This window comes from Mercenaria mercenaria, chromosome 16 (assembly GCF_021730395.1).
Source record: "Mercenaria mercenaria strain notata chromosome 16, MADL_Memer_1, whole genome shotgun sequence".
Lineage (NCBI taxonomy): Eukaryota > Metazoa > Mollusca > Bivalvia > Venerida > Veneridae > Mercenaria > Mercenaria mercenaria.
The window spans coordinates 70,597,646-70,618,899 of NC_069376.1; the positions used below are offsets into that span (position 1 = coordinate 70,597,646).

General features: G+C 36.1%; 1 protein-coding gene across 2 annotated transcripts in view; it reads left to right on the forward strand.

The window, feature by feature from the left end:
• The window catches only part of LOC123541529 (transcription factor Ken-like), a 104,185-nt gene extending 83,917 nt beyond the window's left edge, over positions 1–20,268 (forward strand). Inside the window, exon 5 of one of the 2 annotated variants that reach the window (XM_053527353.1) lies at positions 19,501–20,268. In XM_053527353.1, coding sequence (XP_053383328.1) covers positions 19,501–19,703 — 203 coding nt within the window. In that variant the 3' untranslated portion in view covers positions 19,704–20,268. Of the gene's footprint in view, positions 1–9,276; positions 11,781–19,500 lie in introns of those variants that run through there. The other variant, XM_053527354.1, reaches the window with a different exon arrangement.
• The last annotated feature ends 986 nt before the right edge of the window (positions 20,269–21,254 follow it).

Sequence of the window (21,254 nt, forward strand, 5' to 3'; positions counted from 1 at the left end):
TGCACAGTATGTCTATGATCAACATATTAATAAATGCTTCCTGAAATAACATCAGCGATTTTGCAGGAAAATAATCACGTTACTAAGACCGGCATCGACAGCATCATAAAATTACTCGGACATTCATAATTAAGCCTAATTATCACTTTCTTAAAAAGGTTCTAAAAAGTTCTTTAAAATTGGTAATTAGTACGTGAGAAAACAATCGGAGTTACTTCAAACAGTACGTAATCCGTCGTTAGCAATTAGAAATTGTCACTTATGCAATCACACCGACAATCACATGTATTCGAGTTGATCTGTCTCGCGGTGAAGTGGAAACGGGCAACGCTGATTGGCTGTACGCGGCTATCAGTGACAAGCGAGTAAGTCCGCCCACATATTTTGCTCTCGAGCCAAACTTTGTGTATTCGCAATTTATGTAATCAATTAATTTTCACTGCGTCTCACTGCAGAAACGTGTGTCCGGGGACTCCCAAGCTGTAATAAACACGCGTATACCGGGACCAATTATGCGTACAGGGATGCCGATTTCGGCGTTTCCGAGAACCCTGGATGACTTTACTACTACAACTGTGATATTCTGTGAAATACTGTGATAATTTATTATGCTATGTAATTTGTATTGACATGAAGTGCAAAAATAAAATTATTATTATTATTATTATTATTATTATTATATCTTTCAGCATTCGCCAGAATGTTTCTAAAATGAATTTAGTATAGAAATAGCCAAAAAATATATAGCATGTACGCTCTTTAGGTATACAACTCGTAGAAAGTGGTCATTTGTTTCTTCTCACGTTACTGTAGCAATTCCACGCAGCGATTACATCCCATAGTACCTATAGAAAATGATCTGAAAGAATAGATTCTTAAAACTTTAGCCCTAAATATAAGACCTGACATAACTCATATTACTATAAGTTCATTTAATTGATATTCCATATTTCTTATTTTCCATGTTATGTCAGGTCATCGAATAATGCACAGTATAACTCATATCGACAATTGTTTCTTGAACCAGAGTTTGTTTAATTAGCTGTTTACAGACCGGGGTCATAATCTATACCGAAACGGTCAACAGTGTTGAGTTACGAAAAAGTTCCATTCATACAGACATTTCATTCTTAGGGGCGAATTAATTTACCATCATTATGCAATATTTTCTAATATCATCTTTCAAGTATTTACCGTTAGAAAAATAAAACATTATTATAACATGTTAAAGCAAATAGATTTATTGAAACAGGTAAGTTTAACAATCTGTATACAACTCTATGGCAAAACTGATAAACGTGGTGAACTATTTGAATTGCGCATGGAATTATATTTTGTGTTGTCAGTCTCAGCACCTTTGAACTTTTGTTGAACTTTGTGGAAACTCGATTTATGGTTATAATAGTCTGGTGAATAAATTGCCAGTCTAAAAACCAGTTTTCTTCACTGAGAATGTCTCAGTCTCAATATCTGATAGGTTGATTGTGAACTCAGGCTTAAAAATGATCAATGAAAAGTTTGCATTTTGGTCACCAAAATTTAATACAGTTCCAAAACTTTGGTAGGAAGTATACTGAGGCAAAGCAAATGCACGTTTTAGAAAGAAAATAAGCCAAACCTGGAGGAATAAAGAAAATTGTGTCTCTTTATTGTAGATCATTTCTCACCCTGTGGTCCTGCTAAGGCTTGGTTTCATGAGTAAGTCTAAGACTTGTTGATAAAAAATTTACACATCGAGTGGATGGATGTCTTGTTGGGTGTCTCAGTAATGTATCATTTCTCACCCTGTGGTCCTGCTAAGGGTTGGTTTCATTAGTTAGCCTAAGACTTGTTAATAACAGTTTTAGAATCAAAGAAATGTGGATGCCTTGTTAGAGGTCTGGATAGGGTTAGTGCAGTAGTACTGCCTAGAGTATACAAACTGAAACATCTCATCTTAAGAATTTGGAAATGCCACCATCTATCGTAATAGTATCACAGTAATATGCTGCAATCTCAAAAGAATCACAATAGTCCTTTCTTTGATATCAGTAATATTGCAACAGTGAAATCAACAGTTGACATTCTATACAAAAGTTGAACAGAGGTTGTTTTCCTGGAAGCAAAGAGTTTTGATTAATTTTCTGATTCATAGCCACAATTTAAATGAAAACATTTTAATTAATTCATTTCATCAGAGGACAACATTTTCATGGCAAATAAGTAGAAATAACATTCCAGTAATTAAGAAGATATATTTATTATATAATCGAAATCCAGGAAATTTAGATGAGATATACTAACCCTTAACCTCCTGGCGGTAAGTGATTTCTTGCCTTTGCAACCAGTGCAGATTAAGATCAGCCTGCACATCTGTGCAGTCTGATCATGGTCTACACTGTTCGCCATTCAGTGTTTTTTTGGTAAGCACCTCTTTAACAGTTAATGGTACTGTCCAAATTGAAAGATGGACCAATCCATTTTAGAAATTCAGCTGGGTAAGGTTTTAGAAATATACAGTTATTATTACTCAAATTTACATACAGCCAAAATCAGGATGGACAGATGAAGACTATGATTTAAGTTTAATTTGCATCTGTCAGACTGTCCAAATTGATTTTTAGTTACTATTGCTGGACATATTTTCCTAGTCCTGTTAACATAACAAAATTAAACATGTCTTCAAGATGATCTTGATAACAAGTCACCATACATGATAACAGTATAGCATACTGAACAAAATGTAATCAGAGAAAACATTTGGGGCTGTATAAAACGCAGATGAATAACGCAGACCATATAGTTATAGAGGGAAACGCAGACGACTTTTTGGAAAACGCAGACGGGCTAATAAAACAATATTTAATTGCATGAAAGAGGTGTTTTTAAAAAGGAAGTTCAACAAAATGATAATAATCGATAAAATTATTAATTCATTTGTTTATATATTAACTGAGAAAAGATAATTAGACATACAAAGATTCGCGGGAATTTTTAAGGGGGCAATTTGGACATGGACTTTGTTTTCTCCTGAAGCAACGTTGTATATTGTATTTCGAATGCAAAAATAAATAGAAATCTAGCGTTTATTTAAAAAAAGAAATAACAAAACATGAAATATGAATTTTTAATAACACAGGCCTATGTTTGAATGTACAAATATTAATCAAATGAACTTGCGGAAAATATATATAATTTCTAGTCAGTGTGTTATCGTCTGCGTTCTCCCTAAATAACTATATTGTCTGCGGTTTCTAACAACATAAAAACATCTACTTACTCACTTACTTATATATGCATAGATTCTATCATCAGCGTTTTCTCTATATAAATAGTTTGTCTGCGTTTTCTAACTTACATGAAACATTGACTTACTAACTTATTTACTGATATATGTACATCATCTGTGTTTTCACTATGTAACTATTGCCTGCATTTTTAACTGACATAAAACAGTTAGTTACTAACTTACTTACTTACTTACTGATATATTCACTATATTGTCTGCGTTTTTTAAAGTTAAATAAAAACACTTACTTACTTACTTACTTACTTACTTACTTACTGATATATGTACATAGTCTATCGTCTGCGTTTTCACTATATGTAACTATATTGTCTGCGTTTTCTAACTTACATAAAACACTTTCTTACTTATATGTGCACATACTCTATCGTCTGCGTTTTCACTATATGTAACTATGTTGTCTGCGTTTTCTAACTTACATAAAACACTTTCTTACTTACTTACTTACTTATATATGCACATACTCTATCGTCTGCGTTTTCACTATATAACTATATCGTCTGCGTTTTCTAACAAACATAAAAACATTTACTTACTCACTCACTTACTTACTTGCTTACTTACTTATAAATGCACATAGTCTAGGCCTATCGTCTGCGTTTTCACTATGTAACTATATCGTCTGCGTTTTCTAACTTACATTAAACATTTACTTACTCACTTATTTACTTACCTATATATGAACATACTCTATCGTCTGCGTTTTCCCTATATAACTATATTGTCTGCGTTTTCTAACATACATAAAAACATTTTCTTACGCACTTACCTACTTACCTATATATGAACATACTCTATCGTCTGCGTTTTCCCTATATAACTATATTGTCTGCGTTTTCTAACATACATAAACACATTAACTTACTCACTTACTTACTTACTTATATATGCACATACTCTATCGTCTGCGTTTTCACTATGTAACTATATCGTCTGCGTTTTATAACATACATAAAAACATTTACTTACTCACTCACTCACTCACTTACTTACTTATATATGCACATAGTCTAGGCCTATCGTCTGCGTTTTCCCTATATATCTATATCGTCTGCGTTTTCTAACTTACATTAAACATTTACTTACTCACTTATTTACTTACCTATATATAAACATACTCTATCGTCTGCGTTTTCCCTATATAACTATATTGTCTGCGTTTTCTAACATACATAAAAACATTTACTTACGCACTTGCCTACTTACCTTTATATGAACATACTCTATCGTCTGCGTTTTCCCTATATAACTATATTGTCTGCGTTTTCTAACATACAACCGCCAAACTATATTGTCTGCGTTATATGGTGTCTGCGTTTTCACATACATACTACGACTCTGTCGTCTGCATTTTCTATAAATAAACGTATTTGTCTGCGTTTCCTAACTTATATTCGCCAATAATACAGTGTCTGCGTTTTCATCTCACATACGTAATTCAAACTTTTTTGTCTGCGGACTATCAGCATTTTCTAAGTATCATCATCGTCATAATCATCATCGCCATAGTTAAAACATCATAACCATGACTTCTGCGACCTTTGCATTGAAAATATCTGCTTATGTCATTAAAGCAAATGAAACACGTTGTAACTGCGAATTTGATCTTACCATTACATTTATGCACAATACAAAAAGAATGGGAAAAGAAACTGATTTGCTCTTAAATGCGCAGTCATCTTTTTTTATATTGTTGTTGTTGTTGTTGTTGTTATAGGTGGTGGTGGTATATAATGTGATAGGATCAAATTAAAAAAAAAATCGGTAGCTCTTTCACGAAGCACAGAGCACAAAAAAAACAACAACAAAAAACACATACACACATCCGGTACTTATCTGAAAATAAATGTCACACTTTTCTTGAATATCACAATTAAATATGTGCACAATTTTCAAAGTAATCGCATATCTATTTTAAAAGTGTTTTCTTCTAATAAAATTTATTTATTCATGATTTTATAAAATCAACTGTCTCCTCTTCTCACTTATTGGTACAATATAAAGTAGACCGACTTTCCAATAAACAATGACTCCTGTTTATTGGGATCCTACTGTGAAAGTCATCGTCCCCCAAGATCTATAAAAAAAATGTGCGAATGGCCTGCAGATAATGGGATTACGAAGAATAACATATAATAATTAGATGTATCCTACTAATTCATAATTGATTTTTTTAACAGAACAGAATCTATTTATTCCAGACTTATGCATACTCTGCGGAAAAATGTACAGAAGACACCAGTAAAGTTATTGAATAGTATTAATAGTCATTTTTTTAAAAAAAGTAAAAACTTACTAGAAAAACGGAATATGAAGAAAAAAATTGTCCCGGCAGATATCTGATTTATCTATAAAATTAATCTAGTGCATTTGAAAAATATGTCATCCAAATTACTATATATTTATGGTATTGATCAAAGTCTGTTTTTTTTCAATGATATTCAGATTAAGACTACCCACGTTTACATTAGCTAGAAGTGAAATGGTGAAATGAACTTTTACACTTTTTTTCGACGGGACGGTCGCTAATCGTTTCTGCTTAATTTCAAATTGGTAAAAAAAGTAAAAACAAACAACCAAAGACCCAAATAAATATATATCATTTCAATAAGATAAGTGGCAGTATGGCAGTTTGTTTTTAAGTATATGATATTTGATAAAACATAATTCAGTATTAATGATATGTAGAGTGGGTATCTTAGATACGTATTCATTTTCGCTTCTTTTTTTATTTCTTTTATTAATTATTATTATTTTTGTCAAGTCAAAAGTCAAGCGCTATTACATTTTAATCAGTCAAAACCTATATTACTTTGTATTACGGTATAGCTCTTTTATGACAGACATTAATGATCGAGACACAAGCTGTGCCACTGTGTTCCATCATTTCGTTCTTTAATGAGTGATAAAAGGATTAGCGCATTTTTGTGATTATATGATCACGTCTACGTCATTCCATACGTTATTCATTATTATGTTATGTTTAAACAAAATTAGGAACAAAATGAATCCAAATCATACGAATCACTGATAATAATATTTTTAAGCACGTGCGTACAAATATATGAATATTCAACCAAATCAAACGTTTTTCCAGTTATAAATGAAAATAGAAATGCATGACATATATATTTGCATTAATTATCAGGTTGCAAACTCACAAAAGCTTCGATAAGAAGTTACTCAATACAAGGTTTAAGTTATGAAAATAAGCAATTATTTATTGTAATATTGGGTGATCAAAGGCATCAATATAATAATACAACAGTTTGTTGCTTGATCTGTTAACATTCTACTATTGAATTAATGACTTGAAAAGAGATGTTCTGTTCTCTGATCGTAATGCAGTTAAGGAATAAATTATGATAAACTATTCTCTTTGAAATGACGGTTCTAATTTATCAAGGAAGTTGTAGAATTAAAGACAAGCTGAAATCTCTATGTTTACGCTAACTTATTGATTTAATTTCTTAATAACTCTACACATATCGAGTATCTAATAAAAAAGTAAAACAAGACTATGTAAAACTGTGTTTATGCCAAATAAGTATAGAATACATTTATATTGTAGTTCTTTATTTTGGTAAATACAATTCAAAATGTCTAATTTACTTTGATAATAACCTGTTGAAATGCATTGCATCAGCTGCGTATAGTTTCTCCTATTGTTGTATTTGTCTGCGTTTTCAAATACCCGTCTGCGTTTTCCCTCTATATCTATATTGTCTGCGTTATTCGTCTGCGTTTTAATCCGTGCCCAAAACATTTGTAGGAAAGGGTTCTTAATTAAGATATGACATTGTGTATTAGCAGGTTGTTTGCTTTACTACAGTTTCAAAATTGTGATTGGTTCATTTCAGAATTACAAACAACAACATTAAGATGTTTGAGTTTAGAGTCAAACCAGTAAAACATAGCACTTTTTCAAGATGCAGCTTTATTTTGCATAAATATGATCTGTGTCTAAAGTACATTGTATATAATTATAATCCAAAATGCATAAGATCTTTTTCAGCTTTGAAATTAACTTTGATTATGTCAAGTATATTGTAAGAAATGTATTTTTGCCCTAGCAACAACAGGAGTTTCATTATGGAATGGAGGGCAGGAATTTTTCTATTGTGGTCTTGTTTACCCTAGTATGACAACAGACTAGATAATCTTTTTTTTTTTTTTTTTTTTTTAAGATATAATTCTTTAAAAAATTCTGACTTCATCAGTCTTGACTCTGATTATCTTGTATGTTTTGAGAAGACAAGGAAAATAATTATACAAAATTTGAATAGCCTCAGGAGTTATCGCCTTTGAACAAATCATAAGGTCTGAACACAGACTAGGTGTACCCCTGAGGTGTCTTCCTGTAGCAAAAGAAATAGTAAATAGGATGATTCTTTTTCTAGTTCATCAGTTAATGAAATCCTGCCATATTGTGTGAAAAAAATTCTTTTGCATGGACTTCTTTCTGACTAGGGTAAACTGAAAGTTTTGTCCATCTTTTTGAAAAAAAAAAATAGTTGGTTTAAAAAATGCCTGAAATGTATAGTGGAATGCACTCCCATCAAAAAAGTTATTTTTAGCTTGACTATGCGATGTATAAGAGGAGCTATCCTACCCGACCCAGCGTCAGCGTCTTTTCGCGTCCCCACCTTGGTTTTCATCATATCTGTGTAATTACTTGATGGATTAGATTCAAACTTGAAATGGTTATTCCTCATCATCATCCACATCATCTGACATAAGGGCCATAACTCTTGCACCAATATTTCATGATTTATCCCCACTTTTCACTTAGATTTTCAGGTTAATGTTTTGATATACTTTCACTCTATCTCTCTTATTACAGAATGGATTTGATGAAAACTTAAAATAATTGTTCAACATCATCACCCACATCATATGACACAAGGTGCATAATTCTGGAACAAATTTTTCATGAATTATTCCCCCTCTTTACTTAGAATTTAAGGTTAAAGTTTTGATGCACTTTTACTCTATCTCTGTTATTACTGAATAGATTTGATTCATACTTGAAGTAGTTGTTCAACATCATCACCCATATCATATGACACAAGGTGCATAACTCTTGCACAAATGTTTCATGAATTATGCCCCCTTTTACTTAGAATTTAAGGTTAATTTTGATGCATTTTCACTATATCTCAGTTATTACGAAATGCATTTGATTTAGACTTTAACTAGTTGTGACACATCATCACCCTCATCATATGACACAAGGTGCAGAACTCCTGCACCAATATTTGAATTATGCCCCCTTTTTGCTTAGAATTATAGTTATGTAGTGTTTTGGTACACTTTATATTTACCTCTCTTATTACTATTTTTGACACAGACTCAAGCTATTGTGCACACATTTTAAATTAGAAGAAATGAATATCTGTTAAGTCGTTTTAGAAGTCCTTTAGTAATACATAATTTTCTAAAGATACTAATGGGTCAGTGTCCTTACTTTTCAGCTGTTATATATAATTATTGTTACAGGTAGGCAAAATGAGAACTTCCCTTGAAACAGATCAGAACAAAACAAACTTAAATTTGTTACTCCTCATCGTCATTAATCAACTCAAAAACCTTTTTGTTTCTTAACACTATGTACAATACTTTAAATGAGATATGATCTTGGATTGAAATAGTAATGAAGTACTAGTGTTACACCAGTGACAGCTCCAGATTCCTCAGATGTGCCCAGTTTCACTATCCAGCCTTGTAATAGTCGAACATGCTGTCACCAGTGACAGCTCTTGTTTACTATAGATTAAAAAACTGTTCAAAATATATTGAAAATTTAAACAATTCTTATCCGCTCTTGGTGTTCTTTAGAACGATAGTAATGCCAATGGTGTTGACAAAAGGGAAGTACACCTGTTGCAGAAAAGATGGATCAGACAGTTGTTTAAGTTTGACCTACTTCATTTCTGTAAAGTCAATGTAAAATAAACATTAGATTTAAACATACTTGTTTTTATTTTCAGGAAATCTTGAATATAAACCACACCATTACCCATGTGAGTTTTGCATGAAGATTTTTGACAGTCGCACTTCGCTGACAAGACATAGAAGAATCCACACAGGAGAACGACCTTTTGTTTGTACACAGTGCGGAAAAGCATTCAAACAGAAAGGAGCTTTGAGAGGGCATGCTATAGTTCATATGAAGAATTTATTGGAATAATATACTTAGAAAGACATAAAACGAAAAGAGAATTAAATATACTTGTTGTAGCTAATTTGAAAAATATGTTTGGTATACCAGTATAAATGTGTGGAAAAACTTTGAAACAAAAGGGGCTATAAAAGGATTTGCTGAAGTTTCTTAAAAACTATTTGTTAACTACCTTTGTAGAAAGATACTGAAATGTGGAACTGTAGAAAACTTGTTGTACTTCATCTAAGAAAATATTTTGAGTTGTTCTGTTGATAAGCAGACACAATTTTATCACACATAATGTTGAAAGGCAAAAGGCAGCATAAACATGGCAAGATTTATTGAGATGTTTTGTGTACAAAAATGGAAAGACATTTAAGTTTAAGGGAAGTTTAATAATTGAGAGAGGCTTTTGTGGAAAGGCATTCAAACAAATTGGAAGTTTGATGATTGAGACAGGCTTGTGTGTTAAAGCATTCAAACAGAAGGGAAGTTTAATAATTTAGAAAGGCTTGTGTAGAAGGGAAGTTTCAAACCTGAAAGGCTTGTGTTTGTGTGGAAAGACATTCAGACTTAAGGTGTGTTTGATAATTGAGAAAGGCTTTTGTGGAAAAGCATTCACACAGAAGGGAAGTTCAATAACGATGTGAGATTTGTGTGGAAAAGCATTCATACATAAGGGAAGTTTAATAACTGAGACAGGCTTTTGTGGAAAGGCATTTAGACAGAATTGAAGTTTAATATTTGAGAGAGTTTTTTTTTGAAAAGGCATTCAAACAAGAGTTTGATAATTGAGATAGGTTTGTTTGGAAATTCATTCTAACAGGTGTGTTTGATAATTGAGAAAGGCTTGTGTGGAAAGGCATTCAAACCAAAGGAAGTTTAATGATTGAGAAAGGCTTGTGTGGAAAGGCATTCAAACAGAAGGAAGTTTAATGATTGAGAAAGGCTTGTATGGAAAGGCATTTGAACATAAGGAATTTTAATGATTGAGAAAGGCTTGTATGGAAAGGCATTCAAACCAAAGGAAGTTTAATGATTGAGAAAGGCTTGTATGGAAAGGCATTCAAACCAAAGGAAGTTTAATGATTGAGAAAGACTTGTGTGGAAAGGCATTTGAACATTGGGGAAGTGTAACAATTGAGAAAAGCTTATGTAGAAAGACATTCAAACAAAAGGTATATTTGATAATTGTGAAAGGCTTGTGTGGAGAGGCATTGAAACAGAATGGACATTTCATAATTGAGAGAGATTTGTGTGGAGATCTCGAAGCATTCAAACAGAAAAGAAGTTTAATAATTAATTAAGAAAGGCTTGTGCAGAAAAGCATTCAAACAGAAGAGAAGTATTATTAATGTGAAAGGCCTGTGTGGAAAGGCTTTCAAACAGCATTGAAAAAGGCTTGTGTGAAATTTCCAGATTACTTTTCATTTTATTACTGTGGAATGTATCTGTGTTGGTGTAAATATTTATATTGTGTAGTAACTTTATTGAAATATATTTTACAAAGAAATTATGAATATTCATAATTCATATTCTTTTGCGCTCAGGTGTAGTAAACTGTTCCGTACTCTTAAAAGATAGGACTGATATTTTCACTGCTCTGAAACGTTTAAACCATATACTCAAAGGCATAAAATGAAATAAGTTTTTGAGGAACAGGCAGAACATTGACTTGATAATCTGAAACATTTAAGTCAGTGCATTGGAACAAAGGATACTTCTATCAAAGAATTATCATCAGTAGAAATATACATGAGGTGTTCTGCAGTTCTGAGTAGAGTGCAGCATAATTTATAGTTATTTCTACATTCATTTAAGTTGCCAAATAAAGACAAACAAAAAACATAAATCTTTAAAAAAAGACTACACATTTTGAAAGATACTACTAAACATTACGATAGACGTGAATATTCCCTTGAAGTCAAAACATGTGCAGAAAAATGAATGATTTTTCTTGTATTTTCTTAGACTGACATGGGTGGTCATTTTGTCCTACTTTCATGTTTATTGCTTTTCTGTAACCAACTGGAAATTCTTTGGGATCACATGATTTCAAAATTTATTCAAACGAATATCCGTTTAAAGATGTGCCACAAAATAACTGTATTCTTTAGTATTTCCATGATGGTGATAATACATGGTTTGCATGAAAAATATTAGATATACAAGATTGTAGTTTCAAGTTGACAGTGACATATATTAGGCCAAGACAGTGTGTTTTATGTGTAAAATTTTATTGAATATGTACATAAATCAGTGTATTCAGGTAAATTTCATTCACATTTTGTTTCTAAGGTGTAAGACAGTTATTCATTTATATTCTTAAAACTTGAGCAGATGAATTTGTGAAAACACATTTATTCAGGAAGGTCCTAAATTGTCCACCTGAAAAAGTTGTAGTGTAGCTGTATATAACCTGCATTAAAAGAATGATTTTCATGAAGTTTTTTGTATGCAAAATTAACTGCAATGAGTTTTGTACCCGCACGGCAAAAGATTTGACCAGTTTGAATTACCTATGCTGGTTTCAAACATCACTTTGCATCTATTTTTGAATTATAGCCTCATTTCGGAGCATTCTTCCAAAATATCTTGAAAGGTGCACAATGGGTTCGTAAGCAGTTGGAAAACATACTTCGGGTTTGAAATAGGCAAAAGGTTTTTGTTTATTTGTTGGTTATTCTTGAACATATTCATGATTATTTGGTCAGATCCGACGCAGTGGTCATTTTTATGCCCCCGGCATCTACTGATGCGGGAGGCATATAGTGATCGTCCGTCTGTCTGTTCGTCCGTCCGTACGAGGTTAACCAAATAGGACCGTTTCGTCTAGCATCAATACCCCTTACTAGAATGACTTGATACTAATGCAGATGTAACCTGTGACCTTACCTCATCTTCAGACATCACCTGATCTCAGTTTGACCTTGACCTTGACCTCATTTTGGACTTAGGTTGCTTTATATGGGCCATCTCTTGGTTAACCAAATGGGACCGTTTCGTCTAGCATCAGTACCCCTTACTAGAATGACTTGATACTAATGCAGATGTAACCTCTGACCATTCCTCATCTTCATACATCACCTGACCTCAGCTTGACCTTGAACTTGTCCTCATTTTGGACTTCGGTTGCTTTGTACCGACAAGGATGCCATCGGGGGCATCAAGCGTTTATTGAACGCAGCTTCTTGTTTCATCTACAACCTCTGATTTTCATATAACACTCGTTTGGGTAGTAGTGGATCTTAAACATTATACTGAAAAAAGTAAATACTATTGTGGACTATCAAACTAATTTATATGGATAATAATAGGGTATTGGAATAAGATGGATTTTAAGAGTTTCAGACAAGGAATCAACCTCTTGTTTTCAGTTGTTGAGATAGCCTACTCCTGCTTCTATTTGGCTCTGCTTTTATTATGCCCCTCTTGGAAGAAGGAGGGGTATATTGTTTTGCAGATGTCGGTCGGTCAGTCGGTCGGAATGTAGACCAATCCGTTTCTGGATGACAACTCAAGAATGCTTGGGCCTAGGATCATGAAAGTTGATAGGGAGGTTGGTCATCACCAGCAGATGACCCCTACTGATTTAAGGTCTGTATGTCAAAGGTCAAGGTCACGGTGACCCTGAATAGTAAAACGGTTTCAGGATGATAACTCAAGAACACTTTGGCCTAGGATCATGAAAGTTGATAGGGAGGTTGGTAATGACCAGCAGATGAAACCTATTGACTTTGAGGTCAGTATGTTAAAGGTCAAGGTCACAGTGACTCTGAACAGTAAAACGGTTTCCGGATGATAACTCAATAACGCTTAGGCCTAGGGTCACGAAAGTTGATAGGGAGGTTGGTCATGATCAGCAGATGACCCCTATTGATTTTGAGGTCAGTATGTCAAAGGTCAAGGTCACAGTGACCAGGAACAGTAAAGTGGTTTCCAGGTAATAACTCAAGAACGCTTGGATCTAGTGTCAGGAAAATTGATAGTTAGGTTGGCCATTACCTGTAGATGACCCCTATTGATTTTGACATCATTAGGTCAAAGGTCAAGGTCACATTGGTCAGGAACAGTTAAACGGTTTCTGATCTTCTTGTCCAAAACCATAGATCCTAAGGCTTTGATGTTTGGTATATAGCAAACTGTTTTGCAGATGTCGGCCGGTCCGTCGGTCGGAATGTAGACCAATCCGTTTCCGGATGATAACTCAAGAATGCTTGGGCCTAGGATCATTAAAGTTGACAGGGAGGTTGGTCATGACCATCAGATGACCCCTATTGATTTTGAGGTCGGTATGTCAAAGGTCAAGGTCACAGTGACCCTGAATAGTAAAACGGTTTCCGGATGATAGCTCAAGATCACTTGGGCCTAGGATCATAAAAGTTGATAGGGAGGTTAGTCATCACCAGCAGATGACCCCTATTGATTTTGAGGTCAGTATGTCAAAGGTCAAGGTCACAGTGACTCTGAACAGTGAAACGGTTTCCGGATGATAACTCAAGAACGCTTAGGCCTAGGGTCATAAAAGTTGATAGAGGTTGGTCATGATCAGCAGATGATCCCTATTGTTTCTGAAGTCAGTATGTCAAAGGTCAAGGTCACAGTGACCAGGAACAGTAAAATGGTTTCCAGGCAATAACTCAAGAAAGCTTTGGTCTAGTGTCAGGAAAATTGATAGTTAGGTTGGCCATGACCAGCAGATGACCCCTATTGATTTTCAGGTCATTATGTCAAAGGTCAAGGTCACATTGGCCAGGAACAGTTAAATGGTTTCAGATCTTCCTGTCCAAAACCATAGGGCCTAGGGCTTTGATATTTGGTATGTAGCAAAATCTAGTGGTCCTCTACTAAGATTGTTCAGATTATTTCCCTGGGGTCAAATATGGCCCTACCCCAGGGGTCAAATGGTTTATATAGACTTATATAGGAAAAAACTTGAAAAACCTCTTGTCCAAAACCACAGGGCCTAGGGCTTTGATATTTTGTGTATGACATCATCTAGTGGTCCTCTACTAAGATTGTTCAAATTATTCCCCAAGGGTCAAATATGGCTCCGCCCTGGGGGTCACATGGTTTACATAGACTTATATAGGGAAAAACTTTGAAAATCTTCTTGTCCAAACCACAAAGACTATGGCTTTTGTAATGTAGCATCATTTAGTGGTTCTCGCCCCAGGGGTCATATGGTTCATAGACTTATATAGGGAAAAACTTAGAATCTTCATGTCCATAACTTACATCATTCACATTTGGACCACATGTATAGTTTTGAATGGCAAGATGAACCTTGACATGAGTTGACCTTGATCTTGATCTAGTGACCTACTTTCACATTTCTGTAGCTACAGCCTTAAAATTGGGACCACATGCATAGGTTTGTGTACCGAAAAAAAACTTTGACCTTGTTATTGACCTAGTGACCTACTTTCACATTTTTGAAGCTACAGCCTTCAAATTTGAACCACATGCATAGTTTTGTGTACCGTAATGAACTTTGATCTTGAGATTGACCTAGTGATCTACTTTTACATTTCTGAAGCTACAGGCTCCAAATTTTGACTGCATGCATATTTTTATGCCCCGTCATCTACTGATGTGGGTGGCATATAGTGATCGTCCTGTCCGTCTGTCTGTCTGTTCGACTGTTCTTCCTCATCTTCACACATTACCTGACCTCAGTTTGACCTTGACCATGACCTCAGTTTTGACTTAGGTTGCTTTATATGGGTCATCTCTTGGTTAACCAAATGGGACCGTTTTGTCTAGCATTAACAACGCTTACAAGAATGGATTGATACTAATACAGATGTAACCTGTGACCATTCCTCATCCTCAAACATCACCTGACCTCACTTTGACCTTGACCTCATTTTGGACTTAGGTTGCTTTGTATCGACAAGGATGCCACCTGGGGCATCAAGCGTTTATTGAACGCAGCTCCTTGTTCTGTTCTGAATTGAAATTTGACATTGATTTTTACCTATTACCTACTTTCACATTTCTCAAGCTACCGCCTCCAGATTTGAAGCACATGCATAGTTCTGTCTACTGAAATGAACTTTGAACTTGAAATTGATCTAGTGACCTGCTTTCACATTTCTCAAGCCACAGCTTTCAAATTTGGACCACATACATATTGTTTTGTACCAAAATGAAATTTGACCTTGATTTTGACCTTGAGCTAGTCTTGAAATTTGGAACATTCAAAAATGGCTCAGTGGATGGCGCCACGATCACTCTGTAAATCTCTAGTTAGGTTAATAGGTTAAAGCTCAAGGTCAGATTAAACCAGAATGGTAGAATTTTGATTACAGTGAGCATATAATTTCTGTTCCTTGTGCAATTACTAAATGCTTCAAGGGGGGCATTTCATGTTCGACGAGCTCTTGTTATGTATTTTATTTTGGTCAAAATCACTCTCTTCCCTGCTGCAAGACAAGAACTACAGCTAGTTTCACTCACACAAAACCAATTCCTACTTATGAGCAGACCAATGGAAAATACATAGACATGGTCACCATGAAATGTAGATGTTTGTGACTACATTGGCAAAGGTTAAAGGGGTAGTGGGGATGGGAGCATTTATTACCCCTCAAGTTGTTTAGTGTGGTATGGATGGGAGCATTTATTACCCATCAAGTTGTTTGGTGTGATGGAGATGGGAGCATTTATTACCCCTCAAGTTGTTTTGGTGTGGTGGGGATGGGAGCATTTATTACCCCGCAAGTTGTTTGGTGTGATGGGGATGGGAGCATTTATTACCCATCAAGTTGTTTGGTGTGATGGGGATGGGAGCATTTATTACCCCGCAAGTTGTTTGGTGTGATGGAGATGGGAGCATTTATTACCCCTCAAGTTGTTTGGTGTGATGGAGATGGTAGCATTTATTACCCCTCAAGTTGTTTGGTGTGGTGGGGATGGGAGCATTTATTACCCATCAAGTTGTTTTGGTGTGATGGAGATGGGAGCATTTATTACCCCTCAAGTTGTTTGGTGTGATGGAGATGGGAGCATTTATTACCCATCAAGTTGTTTGGTGTGATGGGGATGGGAGCATTTATTTACCATCAAGTTGTTTGGTGTGATGGGGATGGGAGCATTTATTACCCCGCAAGTTGTTTGGTGTGATGGGGATGGGAGCATTTATTACCCCGCAAGTTGTTTGGTGTGGTGGGGACAGGAGCATTTATTACCCCTCAAGTTGTTGTGTGTGTTGGGGATGGGAGCATTTATTACCCCTTAAGTTGTTTGGTGTGGTATGGATGGGAGCATTTATTACCCATCAAGTTGTTTGGTGTGATGGAGATGGGAGCATTTATTACCCATCAAGTTGTTTGGTGTGATGGAGATGGTAGCATTTATTACCCCTCAAGTTGTTTGGTGTGGTATGGATCCCATCAAGTTGTTTTGGTGTGATGGAGATGGGAGCATTTATTTTCCCTCAAGTTGTTTGGTGTGGTGGGGACAAGAGCATTTATTTTCCCTCAAGTTGTTTGGTGTGGTGGAGATGGGAGCATTTATTACACCTCAAGTTGTTTTGGTGTGGTGGAGATTGGAGCATTTATTACCCCTCAAGTTGTTTGGTGTGGTGCAGATGGGAGCATTTATTACCCCTCAAGTTGTTTTGGTGTGGTGGAGATGGGAGCATTTATTACCCCTCAAGTTGTTTGGTGTGATGGAGATGGTAGCATTTATTACCCCTCAAGTTGTTTGGTGTGGTATGGATGGGAGCATTTATTACCCATCAAGTTGTTTTGGTGTGATGGAGATGGGAGCATTTATTTTCCCTCAAGTTGTTTGGTGTGGTGGGGACAAGAGCATTTATTTTCCCTCAAGTTGTTTGGTGTGGTGGAGATGGGAGCATTTATTACCCCTCAAGTTGTTTTGGTGTGGTGGAGATGGGAGCATTTATTACCCCTCAAGTTGTTTGGTGTGGTGCAGATGGGAGCATTTATTACCCCTCAAGTTGTTTTGGTGTGGTGGAGATGGGAGCATTTATTACCCCTCAAGTTGTTTGGTGTGGTGGAGATGGGAGCATTTATTACCCCTCAAGTTGTTTGGTGTGGTGGGGACAGGAGCATTTATTACCCCTCAAGTTGTTGTGTGTGTTGGGGATGGGAGCATTTATTACCCCTCAAGTTGTTTGGTGTGGTGAGGACAGGAGCATTTATTACCCCTAAAGTTGTTTGGTGTGGTGGGGACAGGAGCATTTATTACCCCTCAAGTTGTTTGGTTTGGTGTAGATGGGAGCATTTATTACCCCTCAAGTTGTTAGGTATGGTGGAGATGGGAGCATTTATTACCCCTCAAGTTGTTTGGTGTGGTGGGGACGGGAGCATTTTTTACCCCTCAAGTTGTTTGGTGTGGTTGAGATGGGAGCATTTATTACCCCTCAAGTTGTTTGGTGTGGTGGGGACAGGAGCATTTATTACCCCTCAAGTTGTTTGGTGTGTTGGGGACAGGAGCATTTATTACCCCTCAAGTTGTTTTGGTGTGGTGGAGATGGGAAAATTTATAACCCCTCAAGTTGTTTGGTGTGATGGAGATGGGAGCATTTATTACCCCTCAAGTTGTTTGGTGTGGTGGGGACAGGAGCATTTATTACCCCTCAAGTTGTTTGGTGTGGTGGGGACAGGAGCATTTATTACCCCTCAAGTTGTTTGGTTTGGTGTAGACGGGAGCATTTATTACCCCTCAAGTTGTTAGGTATGGTGGAGATGGGAGCATTTATTACCCCTCAAGTCGTTTGGTGTGGTGGGGACAGGAGCATTTATTACCCTTCAAGTTGTTTGGTGTGGTGGAGATGGGAACATTTATTACCCCTCAAGTTGTTTGGTGTGTTGGGACAGGAGCATTTATTACCCTTCAAGTTGTTTGGTGTGGTGGGGATGGGAGCATTTATTACCCCTCAAGTTGTTTGGTGTGGTGGGGATGGGAGCATTTATTACCCTCAAGTTGTTTGGTGTGGTGGGGACAGGAGCATTTATTACCCCTCAAGTTGTTTGGTGTGGTGGAGATAGGAGCATTTATTACCCTCAAGTTGTTTGGTGTGGTGGGGACAGGAGTATTTATTACCCCTCAAGTTGTTTGGTATGGTGGAGATGGGAGCATTTATTATCCTCAAGTTGTTTGGTATGGTGGAGATGGGAGCATTTATTACCCCTCAAGTTGTTTGGTGTGGTGGAGATGGGAGCATTTATTACCCCTCAAGTTGTTTGGTGTGGTGGGGACAGGAGCATTTATTACCCCTCAAGATGTTTGGTGTGGTGGAGATGGGAGCATTTATTACCCCTCAAGTTGTTTGGTGTGGTGGGGACAGGAGCATTTATTACCCCTCAAGTTGTTTGGTGTGGTGGAGATGGGAGCATTTATTACCCTCAAGTTGTTTGGTGTGGTGGGGACAGGAGCATTTATTACCCCTCAAGGTTTTTGGTGTGGTGGAGAAGGGAGCATTTATTACCCTCAAGTTGTTTGGTATGGTGGAGATGGGAGCATTTATTACCCCTCAAGTTGTTAGGTGTGGTGGAGATAGGAGTATTTATTACCCTCAAGTGTTTTGGTGTGGTGGGGACAGGAGCATTTATTACCCCTCAAGTTGTTTGGTGTGGTGGAGATGGGAGCATTTATTACCCTTAAGTTGTTTGGTATGGTGGAGATGGGAGCATTTATTACCCCTCAAGTTGTTTGGTGTGGTGGAGATGGGAGCATTTATTACCCCTCAAGTTGTTTGGTGTGGTGGGGACAGGAGCATTTATTACCCTTCAAGTTGTTTTGGTGTGGCGGAGATGGGAGCATTTATTACCTCTCAAGTTCTTTGGTGTGAACTACTTGCACAAATTGAAACACCACAAAATCAGTCTGTTTTTTTGTGCATTTCCAGCATATAATTATGATGTATCAGTAAAGTATAAAGTTATCTGCTACACTACATACCCATTGGATAAAGTTTGAGCAACTTTGTCCAGGAGGGTCTTTTGTTTCAAAGGTTAAATAAAAAACATTGTTGAATATCTTTTATCAACTTCTTAACATGTTATATTTTTTCTTCTAGGTACACAGGCTCTTTCAACCTCACAGATTTTCAAGCATGTATGTTCCATGTGTGGTAAAATATTTCCCTGCAAAGCCAAGCTGAAAACACATATGTACATTCATACTGGAGATAGACCTTTCGAGTGTGACATATGCCATAAGGGATTTACACAAAAAGGTCATATGAAGTCTCACATGTTAACACATATGAAAGTGAACTGAACTATGAAATTTAAAATCACTAGAGAACTGAAAGTGCTTATTCAGGACTGTTTACATTGCATAGGAGTTACAAGTGAAGTAGTCCAAAAGGTAGTTCCATGGTGTTAATGACATATGGTATAATAAGTCATGATATGAAATGAGGCTCTGCCTCAACTGAGAATTGATCTGACTTCAACTCATCCCATAAGATCTGAAAAGAACTGTCTAATGACAGCATTTATTCCGTATCATTTTAAAGGTATATTTTAGAATAAAAACAGTAGTGCCTATATTTGTACTGATGTGCAAGATGTTGTGGTTTGGACAAACTGTGTGGATGGCACAAGGAAAAAGCGTATTCTTCCAAAAAATCCAAAGTCAGATGCTCTGTGCATGTGCTGGAAGGACACATTCCATAGTATATATCTCCTTCAGTATATCACATGTTACCGTAGAGGGATAGATAGGTAGGATCAATTCCCTATAAGGATATGACATTTCAGTTTAGTGTATTGAGAGAAGATCTAGGCCATATTCATCATAATGTCCCGGGTTTTAATTTTATTCATTCAGAAAATGTCAGATACACGTAACTGCTCTACAGTAGATTTCATGTTAGCATTTTCAAAGGATGGCATAACTTATTTTTAGCTCACCTGAGCCAAAGGCTCATGTTGAGCTTTTGTGACCGGTCAATGTCCATCGTCCGTTGTGCGTCTGTCAGCAATTTCCAAAAAAATCTTCTTGATAACCACAAGGCAGAATTACACCAAACTTCACAGGAATGGTCCCTTTGCGGCCCCCTTTCAAAATTGTTCAAAGAATTGAAGTCCATGCAGAACCTTGGTTGCCATGGCAACTGAAAGGAAAAACTTTAAAAATCTTCTTGTCCAAAACCTCAGTGCCTAGGGCTTTGATATTTGGTATGTAGCATCATCTGGTGGTCCTCTATCAAGACTGTTCAAATTATCCCCCTATGTTCAAATGTGGCCCCGCCACAGGGATCCCAAGTTTTACATAGACTTATATAGGGAAAAAAAGTTTAAAAATCTTCTTGTCTGAAACAACATGACTTAGGCCTTTGATATTTTGTTTGTAGCATTGTTTTATGGTCCTAAACCAAAATTGTTCAAATTGTACCCCTGGGGTGAAAAGAGGCCCTGCCTTGGGGGTCCCATGTTTTATATAGACTTATATACGAGAAAAAAGTTTGAAAATCTTCTTGTCTGAAACCACATGACTTAGGCCTTTGATATTTTGTTTGTAGCATTGTCTTATGGTCCTCAACTAAAATTGTTCAATTTGTACCCCTGGGGTGAAAAGAGCCCTGCCTTGGGGGTCCCATGTTTTATATAGACTTATATAGGAAAAAACTTTAAAAATCTTCTTGTCTGAAACTACACAACCTAGGCTTTTGATATTTGGTATGATGCATTGCTTAGTAGTACTCTACCATAATTGTTCAAATTATTCCCCTGAGGTTAAAAGAGACCCCGCCCCGGGGTCACTTAATTATCATATGAGTTATAAAGGAAAAAATACTTGAAAAATTATCTGATTCTATTTCCG